The following is a 12,183-nucleotide window of genomic DNA, read 5'->3' on the forward strand; positions in this document are numbered from 1 at the left end:
AATATTTACAGTCACTACAGTGGCTGAGGTCAGTGCTGCAGCACCTCCCCTATATTATCTTGCATTTGAAATCCGGGCAAGCAGAAGCAGAGCCTTTCTCTGTGGAACATCTCCACCAGCACATATCCCTCCAGGCAAAGCCAATAAAATTGTCACACACAACTAAACATCCATTTATTTGTATTCACCTGTTTCTCTTCAAATCATCTCTACAAGACAGTAGTGACATAACATCACCACTAGTGTTTTATGTGTTGCTCCCTGTAGGGAAAGTGCTCATCCATAACTATCACATCTAGGCATTAATTCCATGAAAAGATAAAGTAACCTCAACTTTGTAAAGGAGCCAGCATTACAACAAATGGCAAACCATAAAGCGGGCATTTGTTTGTTTAAATGTGTCAGCAGTCCTCAGGTTGTGGTGCATGGGCCTATTCCTGTGACTGACCTTCTGGCAACTTCGTGTCTTTCCATGCAGCTCTTCTGAAATCAGTCAACTTTGGAGAGCTCTGAATGCATGCAAGTGGGGCACCATAGCAGGGGAGGTCAGAATTGCTAAGTTAACGGGAGAATTAAGGTGGCTGAAGATTTCAGTGAGTTGGGAAATATCATTTCACTCAATACAAATAATAATTTATTACATGCCAGCCAGGGTGCCACTGGCAAATTATCTTTATGTAAGTGATGCCCAAAATCTAGTTTGCAGTCCATTACACACCTCCATTCTCCAACACCAGAGGGAGCTGAAATATCTTGAGAAACAGAAAAACCCAGACAATGAAGGTGTTGGCAAAAGACAGTGTGGTATCCAGAGCTGGAGAGAGCAGGTATAGCTGGTGTCTACAGCTGGGGAGAGCACGTCCAGCTGAAACCAAGCTGGCTCCTGCAGAGCCCCTGGACACCCCTGGAGCGTGCCCAGTGCTCCAGGGTGGGAGCAGGGAACACAGGGCACACACACTGCACGTCCAGTGGCTCAGTCTGTTCTCCTGAGCCGGGTGTATCCTCTGGCACTGCAGCCCTGCCTTACTCAGAGCTCTTTGCAAAGCACCCAGAGGCACCCAAGCAGCTCAGATGGCAGCTGCAGGTATGGCAGAGCCAGTCTGAGCCAGACCAGCCCTGTTGCACTTCATGTGGAGCCACTCTGCTCTCTCTGCACTGCACCCCACCCCCAGAATTACAGGCAGGAGACACTGCTGTCCCACCTCGGCTCTACAGGCTTTGTACCACGAGCTCTGTCCCACACACTTGTATGGACACAAACTGCCATGGGCACAGCACAGCTGAATCTAGGCAGGGCTATAACTGAAGTAAAAGTACCTGGAGCCTGGCAAACTCTGCAAGAACTCTATCCACATGTGCTTGGTGCAGACAGCCTGACCTTTTACAGGCAAAACCAACTGCATTTCATGCTGTGAAGAAAACTGGCAGCATTGATGACTGAACTATGGTTGCCCAAATGAATAACACAGAAGATGCATGTAGGAGAGCCTTTTAATTGAGCACAATTATTGTGCTTTAAATTGCCTTCTAAATTGAGTATGTAATTTAATTCCTATAGATTGCACACTGTATACATTGACAATCCTTTTAGCATCTTCAATCTACAATTTGCGTTAAGTTTGAAACCATAAAAACCTGGTCTAACTACCAGAATAGGGAATATAGCTTTGGAGGCCAGGACTACATCTATTTATACCTTATCCAATTTGCTGATTCTTAGTTTATGCAAGCCATTTGAGTTTGATCTCATAAATACAACTGCTAACTTTCTAAGAACTTAGTGATTCTTACAACTACTTAATATGTTAAAAAATACATTTGTTAGTTAACGTACTAATTTGCTGACAAGTGATGGCATTTTTCAAAATTGGAACCGATCTGATACAAGACATCTAAAAAATTAGATAAATGACATCCTTCTACTGATCACATCAAATTTATGCCAGTAACTTTTGCCTTTACTAAATAAAACGAACCTATAGAGCTGTGTAATCATATTTGGGCTGAAAACTAAAATTATAGTTAATTTGGGATTGGAAAAACTAGGCTACTCCAAGATCTTAAACTCGATCTGCTAGTACAAAACCTTCTAAATTTCTAAAAGACAATCATATAAATCTGTCTAGGAATGGATAATACAAAAAGCTCCTGATCTGACAAAAATGCCTCAGAGTATTCTACACCTAAAATTCTTACCTCCTGTTTTCTGATTATAGATTAAATGTTTTGGAGTGAACAAGATACAGAGTAATTTTCAGATCACAACCCTCCCCATTTCTTCCCTGTTTATGCTCAAACACTCACCATTTCCATAACAAGCATGTTCTGAATTGCTCAGAGAAGATACAAAGCAAACATTTATAATAATCCTTATTTTACAGGTAGGAACACCAAGACAGAGAAAAAAAATTCATTGGTTCCAACATTACCTCTTATTAGAACTATGACTGGGTCCTTCATTTACTGGGTCCCACTGAGCAGCTGCCCCACTGCCTCCTTAATAATTTGGTTTTAGGGTTTATGTGTAAACACCAAACAGCTGGGCTTCCTGTTGGCTGTTCAGAATCTGACACCAAATTAAAGAGGACCCAAGTGCTGCACAAAGACTGAACAGGAATCTGTGGTTCTAACAAATGAATTGCTGTTGGCAGATTTCAGCGGAGGTGAACTATCTCCCTTAAGCTGAATGCAGTGTGGAAGTAAGGCAGGAACTGGAGTTATTGGCTAACTGGGAGAATCTTCCCAGCAGAGAGCATAAGGAAGGAGAGAACAGGATGAAATTTCCCAAGAGAGAAACCAGAACCTCTGAGTGCAGCTTCAATCTGAGACCCCTTCATATTCCTGCTCCTCTTGCAGACAGGTGGAAAGATTTTTGGTACCCACATGTACAGTCTCAAAGTCATTGCAAATTTAATTTACACTCCCTTAAGTGGAATGCAGTCTTAGCATAAATCAAGCTCCTTTGCACAAATCCCTGCTCTCTAGTGCATGTTGTTTGATTCTTTGTGCAGCACTAAATATTTCTAGAGCTTTGACTAGAATATCAGAACGCTTAATTTATTAGTTTCTCTTGTATTTTGCTCACCATAAAATAATAGATCCCTTTTCTACTTTCCATCAGCTTCATCTGTTAATGTTTTTTCTCAGACTCTTCCCCCATAACATTCTCTTCTCTTTTTTGCATGTATTTCTCATCTACTTTCATTATTTTCTCAATCACAACAAAACACTAATTCTAATTGTCTTACTACCCATGATTTTTCCATTCTCTTTGACTCAGAGGTCTGAATTATAAGTGTATTTTGTTAGCAGAATTGGACAAAAATCTCTTTACTTATGAAGTAAGGATTGCTTTCAGAAGTTTAAGACGTTGCCAGTAGCTCTGGACATAATCTGAAGAAGCTGACAGAACAGAGGCTGATACTGGTGCTGTACCTCCTCTGGTTCCCTGGCTTGGGGATTTAAGAGAACACTTCATGCAATTTTGTCTATGACTTGTACATATCTTCATAGCACTGGGAGATGGGACAATCCTGCAATGAGTGCAGACAACCTCGATTCAGGAGTGGATGTTGGCCACCTTGCATTATTCTGCTATAATGTCAAAAGGCTGAAAACTCAGGTGTTTTGACCTCAGAGCTTCCCAAATGGGGAATCTTGCAGTATGTCTTACTTCATATTTTCCTGACTGTAGCCAGTATAAGGGAGGTGACTGAGTATAATTTAAAAGACCCAGTCAGGGATTTATCACTCAACTTACTTTAATATAGACAGGTTTAAAACAGCCTCAGCTGTTCCTGAAATAAACACTCCTTGATGTGAAATAACTGTGGCATAACTGAGCTAACTGGATTTTCTGTAGCATTGCTGATGTATGCTAACTTGGATGAAGATGAAGAATGCAAGAGTTCCTTTCACATTTGCCCCTCCTCAAAAAAAAAAACAAAAACAAACCACTGTTTTTAAAACAACATTACAGAGCTTTATTCTTTAAATCAAAAAATTCTTAGTCCATCTAATACTTTGGCCACTGCTTCTTTCCTTCAGATGTCAGCACACCTTAACCTAAATCACTAAGTCTCTTATACTTTATGGTGCTACTGGAATGGAAATGTAGGTTCTAGTAGGTAAACATTCATTAACTACTTGCCAGCAATCCTCAAAAAGGGCATCTTTTGGAAAGCTTTTATGACTTATCTTCAGAAGTCACAAAGAAAAAGAAAATTTAAAAAACAAACAAAAAACCCCCCCGCCCCAGAATAAAAGGAAAAGGAAGCAAGACCTGCCAGAATTAGATGTCAGAAACAGCAGCTGTCTCTAAAGATTTCCTTGCTTAGCTGCCCAGTTACACAGCTGTTTTGACTGGCTACAACAGCATTTTTCTCTTCCTATTTTATGATCTCTTGCCCTGATTAAGGGGGAACTCTTGGAATGGAGATTCTCCTGAAAATCCCGGGAATCCCACATTTGAAATGGCAGTTCTGACAAGTGTTCCAAGCAGTAAGACACATTGCTAGGTGCTTCTTGGAAAGCAAGCACACAGGGGAGCAGAAAAAAAAATACTTGGGCACAAGTACAATGGGCACAAAGAATGCAAGTCCGGAATCAGTTTTTCTGAGTGGACTCTACATATTGTACTCCAAAGAACTTTGTTTATAACACCCAGCACAGATTGCCAAAACCCTCCCAAGATCCTGGACAGATGTTCTGATAAGAAACCTGTGACTCTTTTCCTGGCTGTACTTATCACTGCCCAAGCTGGTGCCTGGAATCAGGCACCCCTGCCCAGGATTTGCTTATGCTGTGGATTCTCTATCAAGTTATACTTCATTACCAGAAATACGAGTTGCTTTTATTCAGACTCTAAGCAAAAGTGGAGTGAAACCTATCTATTTATTTACATTTAATTAAAGATATTCGGGTTTTAGATATCAAGAAGTCTGCCTCTCTCTTTCACTGCTTCCCAGGTAACAGCTATATTATTATTTAACTGTATTGATGTATACATAATAAGAGTTAAACTCACCTCATACTTTCTAAATAGGAACATTCTTGAATATATGCCAGAAACACATGTTCACTACTTTTAATGCCTCACTTGTTATTAGTCTCACAAAGCAACAGAAAGAGATCAGCTGCTTAATTTAGGAGGATGCTTTCTACCACTGTCTTGTGTCCAACTGGGAATTAATCACAGAAACAGTCAAAAATATAGCATTTCTTATTAAACAGGAGAAACTATAGAAGCCAAACCACTACAGTTCTTAGCTGATCATAAAGCTTCAGGGATCCAAAGGGAATTGTATGCAACTTTTTCATATTACTAGAAGGGTTGTTCTGATGTTCCCAGCATGTTTCCACAATTTAAGTAGTACAGAAACATTTTTCAGTTTTCCTCACTGAAGTGCACACAGGTTTGTCCTGTCTTAGAACTTATGCAACTGTCTCACCCATCTCTGACTTGGCAAGACAAGTGCTTAAGTTAATTCTGAAGGACTAATATCTAGTGAGAGATTGTATAGGGACCAACAATGGGCCTGGAATCAGACTCCTCAGGCTTTAGTCCCTGCAGTCATGCAGGGCAGATCACACAGTCCTGCAGTTTCTCTAAAATGCACTTATTTTCATTAAACATGTCAGGGTCCTCCAGGGAAAAGGACTTCTTTGATTTGATTTGTTTGTACTGTTGTGGACCTAAGAGAAGACAACAGAGATGAACTTTCTATTTTGCCCAAGCAGTCCATAGCAAACAAAGGGTGACAGAGAAAGGAAGGAGACAAGGAAGGTCATGACCATTTTTTCTGGATGGGCAATGAAACACTAACAAATTGAATCCCTGAGACATATCCTGTAGGTTCATATCAGAACCAGGAGCTTACTCTGCAGTTCACCTCTGGACCAGGGCTCCAACCACAATGCCATTCCTCCTGGCAAATACAGCTTTCTGTGAAGCAAAATATTCCTGGATTTCTTAGATCTGTAAAAGCAGCAAGAGACACTTTATAGCATAGAGCTGAGTTACAGGAAGAGAGATCCACTGTAACATCTCTTCTATATCCCAGTGCCTGTTGCACACAATGTGTTTGACAACTTCACTACGTATCACCAGTCTCCAGGACAAAGGCTCTTTTCAACACCGCATTTCTCTGTGTAGGTCTCAAAAGAGTTAGCCTGCCCTGGTAAGAAACAGAATTTCCTCTGCTATGACTCCACTGTCTCAGTGAATAACACAGATCACTACATCCAATTTAAATTCACCAACTGTTGCTTTTCCTATCCACTTTTTTTGCACCCTCAAGATAACCCCTTCAAAAAGAAATCGAAAATAAAGTTGGAACTGCTAAAGTTGCAGGAAGCCAGTTGTTTGCTTATCTAGAATCACAAAACAATTTAGATTGAAAGACATCTCTGAAGGTCATCTAATATAACTCCCTACCTAAAAACAAGGCTAACTTCAAAAGTAAATCAGTCTGCCAAAGGCCTTCATTGGCCAAGTTTTAAAAATCTCCAAGGACAGAGATTCTGCACCCTCTCTGGACCTTGTTCAGTGTTCAAGTAAGAACAAGCCAATGATACTTCCAAGTATACTTCCTTCCAGTGAAGGAGAGCATGGTATCATTATGGTACTGTGGGGCTAAACAGACAGTGATGGGGCCATGAGACCATAAAGGCATTGTGGGGAGAAGCCAGTACATGGCTTCACAAAACAGCTTTCACTGCTAGTGATGCCAGCAGAGCAAGTCCTGCTGCAGTGCAGCATCCATTCCTGCTGCCCACAGCATGAGATATGTAAAATCCTTTTTCCTGCAGTGACTTGGCTTTGTTTCTGTGTATCTGGTGTAGGCGAGGAGTTCTGCACCTGCACGAAAGCCGTGGGATCCATGACCTTGGCTTGCCTCGCTGGCAGCTTTCCCTCTGCCTCTTGGTGGTGGTAATCATTCTTTTCTTTAGTCTGTGGAAAGGCGTGAAGACTTCGGGAAAGGTAGAGCTAATATTGTCCTTCTATCTCAGCTACATTCTTTGTCTCCTTTAAAAAGTCCCCTAATTTTAGAAAGCAAGAAAGTAAATGACTGATTCTGAGGGATTCTCAGGGACCAAACCATGTGAGAGACCTTCACATATGTACAATGAAAATACACAATCCCAATTCAGCCTTTATTTTATTTGCAAGCTTTGCTTGTGTGATGTTACAAGTGGAGATTTTATTAGCATATTATTTTCAATTCAACAAAAATCTCTGAACTGTGAAAAGTGGTCACATCCAGAAAATATTTTTAAATACTCAAAATTGTCTTAAATGTGCATCCTATTCTTAGCCAAATGTACTAATACTTCAATGGCATTGAATGCTTTGGTTTTATTATATAAAATGCCATGTCAAGAGAAAGACTTGGTCAAAGTCACTTGAAGTTGCTTTTTGACATCCCTCAAAAACCACCTCAAGAGAAATTCTAGGGTTGGATACATCTGAGAGCTTTTTGTACATTTTCATGACAGTATCACCTAATATGATGACTGCACTTTTTTAGTAAATGATACAGAGCTGAGCAGCTCATTGGCAGTCTAACACGTGTTGGTAATGTTTTCTGTTTGTCAAAACTGCCTCCTACTGGCATCTGTAAACTTATATCTGAAAAGACTCATGATACATAACAGCATTTTCCCCCAAGATGTCCTGTAAAGAGCTTCTCCATCAAACTGAATGGCCAAACCAAGAAAATGCCAGTTGTGCTTATCACACATTCTTACATCTTCTGTAAGAGCTCATCAGTCTTTGGGATTTCTGTTGTCTGCAGGTTGTTTGGATAACAGCCACTTTGCCTTATGTTGTATTATTTGTCTTACTAATACATGGAATAACCCTCCCTGGTGCATACAATGGAATAAATGCATACCTGCACATAGATTTCAGAAGATTAAAAGAAGCCACAGTAAGTGTACTTTTCTGCTCTCATTCCTTTATTATTAAACCTGCTGCCTTGTTATTAAAACTGAAAATATTACAGCTAACTTCTGAACTTGTATAGCCACACTTCTGCTTCTGCATAAGCATTAGTCCACTGTCTCTGACAGTCTAACTTTCCCACTCTCTCCATAACAGCACTATCTCACACTAAACCCAAACAGTTCAGGTCACAAAACACTTGTCTGAAGGCAGTTATAGGTGTGGCAAACCCTTTAAAAAGTCCATGTTTTGACTGTGCACCCAGTAAATTACAGTGTTCTTTATACAAGAAAATGGAGTCATGCAAAAACTTATTTCTCAAAAGGCTAAGAATTCCCTCAAGAAGAAAACCTTGCTATTTTAATCACTAGCTTAATATTAACCTGGTAAACAAAAATTCTGGCCTACGCAAATCTTGCTAAACATATAAAGTCAGGACTAACTCACCTGTTAAACCATGGTCCTTCATACAAAGGAGATTTGCAATAGTATGGTGTTCTTATCCTGTTATTGAAAGTAATCTACATTTCACTGTATCACTTAACAACATAAATATATCCATACCAATTTACTTTGTGGAGTAACTTGGAACTAAGACTTATTTCGTACATTTTAAAACAAGATCTACAAGTATAGTCACTAACTCATGAATTTACTGGCATTTCAGACCTACAAAAAACAAAGATCTGGTGATTACAGAGAGATTTTACCTGTACTATTCTAAAAAGATCATAAATCATTTATAAGACAGTGATATCTCGATGGATGGGTCACAAGACCATTCAAATGGTTATAAAACTGAAAAGCAATGACATCATTCTCCTAGAAGTAAATGCATCATCTTGAAAATTTGCAGAAGGGTCTGCAGTCTGTCCATAGTTGCACTGTACCTTTCCTGTGAATCCTATCTTGATTTTTCCAGAATAATTAAAAAAGACCTTGAGAGTTAAGAACACAGAGCTATTTTAAATACTTTTAGCAGAACAATACTTCCCTGGCTTTTTAATACTAAATTTGAAAACTGACATTTCTTCAATAACAGAAGTTTTCACCAGAACCCAGACCCCATCTCACTCTATTTTGGAATAGTGAAACCAAACTTCAAATATGGCACTTTCATCACAAGGCAGTAGCCACCCCAGTAGTTCATGCATTTAAATACGAAGATGCAAGGATGAACAAAGGAGGTGATTAAATTTTTCTTACATATTTTAAGTGCTGTTTGGAAAAAAGCATCACAAGTTCAACTAGATGTCTATGGGGCTGTGCCTGCTTGCACCAGCTCAGGATCTAGGCCCCCATGACCATAGCTGCCCTCTGCTTCTGGAAGGATATTCTGTCCACTGCTCTTTCATAGCTTATTATTTCTGCAGCTGCTATTTAAGTGACCCTAAAGTTACTTGTTGCTAAGACGAAATTTTTCAGACAACAACAACAAAAAATTGCTCTAGAATAGTGAAAGACTAAAGAGCAGTTATACAGAGAAGTTTCACTAATTGCTTTGCCATGTCAGCCTTTCCCCTCTTGGAGACTGGGATACCTGCTGCTGCAATAGTCCTGTTTGTTTAATCTTAGTTCTCAGGCTTCAAAGAATAGAATCCCACTTCAGTTCTATGTCAGTGCATCCCTGGATCTGATTTATGATTTTTTTTTCTTCCAAATGAAAACAAAGAAACATTGTAAGTCACAAAGAGTAATGACATACAGAGGCCTCTGCCAATGCTCTTCTAGAAGACCTTAGAGCACCCAGATCAATGTCCAGGTGTGCCTCATTTTAGGGAGCCACATCCTGCACAGCACTGAGCAAGCCCCAAGACACCTCAGTTCTCAGGGATATTGAGTCCACAATTGGGTCTCTATAAAAAGGAGAAAGAAATTCAGCTGAGGATCTTTTAACTAGACCAACGACTACATATATTCCTTGCTGAAAGCCCAAGAGCTACGAAGTCACAATGCTCATCTGCACTGCACAAATGGATATGTTAAATATCTGTGTAAAACAAAACCTGTGTTCTGCTAAAGGCATCAGTGTTAATTAGGGACTTAAGTCAGACGTGGAGGTGACACTCACTCTTTCATTCACCTTAGCAAATATCCTGAAGATTATATAACACCTGGTGCTGCACACAATGTTTCCTCTCCTCACAGTACAGTAACTTTTTAAATCCACATACACAAGAAAGAATACGCACAAAAGTTAAATGACAAACACTGAAGAAAGCTGGAAAGACTGATGGCTGCCTCCTGTAAAATGCCTTTTTTTTTTTCATTTTTCATGCGTATAAAAGCAATATCCTACCATAAAATATATTAGACTATGCATCAATCAGATTCAGCTGCAGTGAAAGAGAACATGAGCATCAACAGCAGAACCAGCCCCACTGTCTGCTTCACATCCTGCTTCGGTAGAACAAAAGGAAGGTTTTGCATTTAATCTTAGTTGTAAAGGAATTTATGGTTTCTGCTCTTTGTAACCTTCACCTTGATCTTCTCAATTTGTTTCCTAATCAGCTACTAAGAGCCAAGACTCTTACTCAACAGACACAGTGCATAAGTCCTTTGGGAGGCAGCAGGTGCTAATGTCTTACTTCAATCGATAGGACTTAAGCACATGCTTAAGGGTGCTTGAATAATAAGAAAGGGGAAGCACAATGAATGCAATTGCACTGGCAAGACACAAAAGAGCTAGAGAACCACAAAAACAAGAGCTTTATGGTGGCACCATGCAGACCTAGTTATGGTTTAAACAAAATCCATGTTAAAATTGTTCAGGAATTTTGTTAACAACAAGGGTTATCTGAAGTTTTTAAAAAACAAGACAAAATATGAAGGTTTTGCACCCCTCCTTCTGCATTCTTATCCACAGAAACACTTTTAAGAGACCACAACCCTATTAGACACCAACCTCTGTGCAAAAATATGATATTAAGATGTAACTGGTATATAAAAAGAATGAGCAAGGAATTGGTGTTACAGGACTGTCTTGCTATTATTGAAAGAAATCCATGATACCTAGAAGTCCTGTATGAACTGCAATTTCTTCTGCAACTCCTCCAGCTAAGTGAGAAAGCTGACAGATAACCTGCCTGGTTCTGTTCACAGCACATCAACTGTGCTTCAGTGTCTGATTCAAGAAAGCATCATATAAAGTCACACAAAGAAAGCTTTACTATGGGAAAGAAAATGTCCTGTAACTCTTGACCCATCAACTATTTTTAGTTTTCTGATTGTACATTCCAAACTAACTTGGAACAAGGACTATTGGAAGTGTATTTCTGCCACCCAGGAGAAAAAACATGTAATCATTTCAGTAGTAAGTAAAATCTCAGAGGTACCACTGTCCACCCCAGAGGTAGCAGGGTGCACAGAGTAAGAACTTGCCAGAGGTTAAGCCATTCCAGACCATGACCATGCTCCATCTGACACCTCACTGGGGCTGGAGGCTCTTACACTCCCACAAGCATGAATGCCAATTGTTTTCCAAAAGCCAGTTGCTCTGTACTCCTCTTGCTTTTCTCCTGATGTATCCCTGTGGACTGAACTGACACTGACCATGTTGGTGTTGTTATGCAGGTGTGGATTGATGCAGCTACTCAGATATTTTACTCCTTAGGAGCTGGGTTTGGTGTTTTAATTGCATTTGCCAGTTACAATAAGTTTGACAACAACTGTTACAGGTAAGAGCCTATTCTTTCATTACTACTGCAAAATTACACTGTTTTATTCTGACTGCAGCTGGAATAAGTACTGAGCTATCTTTATCTTCAGTCATTTGTTAATGACAGTGAGTTTTGCATAGGCATAGCAACCAACCCAAATCTTGTAACACTGTCTTCCTTATTGAAATTTTAGTAACAGGGACCTGCCAAGATATCTGCTGCACTGCAAAAACAGAATGGGATTAGGTCTGGACTTTAGACAGCTGTGTAAACTGTGCTGGTGTTTGCCTTTCAAAAGTACCATTAAGCACAACAGTGAGCACAGGGTGAAATCTCATTGGTCCAGGAACTAATAGCAGAAAGATTCCAGTTTCCAGAAGTGTTTCTGTGCTTTGGGATTATATTTCTGATATTTCATGTTGAGTTCAAATTTAGGAATGCACTTTAAAATCAAGACAGTTGGTAAGTGCTTTGCTGAATCACCGCCATGGAAATTCAAACAGAACTGCTCTGCACCTTCTGAGAAATTCCAACATTTAGACGTTTTGCTAACATTCCATTTTGGAATGAAAACAAGCA

General features: G+C 39.8%; 1 protein-coding gene across 1 annotated transcript in view; it reads left to right on the plus strand.

The window, feature by feature from the left end:
* SLC6A2 (solute carrier family 6 member 2) overlaps positions 1-12,183 on the plus strand; it is a 66,633-nt gene that overhangs the window by 29,523 nt on the left and 24,927 nt on the right. The window contains 3 exon segments of the mRNA XM_051805862.1: positions 6,844-6,982; positions 7,797-7,931; positions 11,519-11,622. Coding sequence (XP_051661822.1) covers positions 6,844-6,982; positions 7,797-7,931; positions 11,519-11,622 — 378 coding nt within the window.

This window comes from Manacus candei, unplaced genomic scaffold (assembly GCF_025592945.1).
Source record: "Manacus candei isolate 608988 ecotype Guabito, Panama unplaced genomic scaffold, ASM2559294v1 h1tg000065l, whole genome shotgun sequence".
In the NCBI taxonomy this organism is placed as follows: Eukaryota; Metazoa; Chordata; class Aves; order Passeriformes; family Pipridae; genus Manacus; species Manacus candei.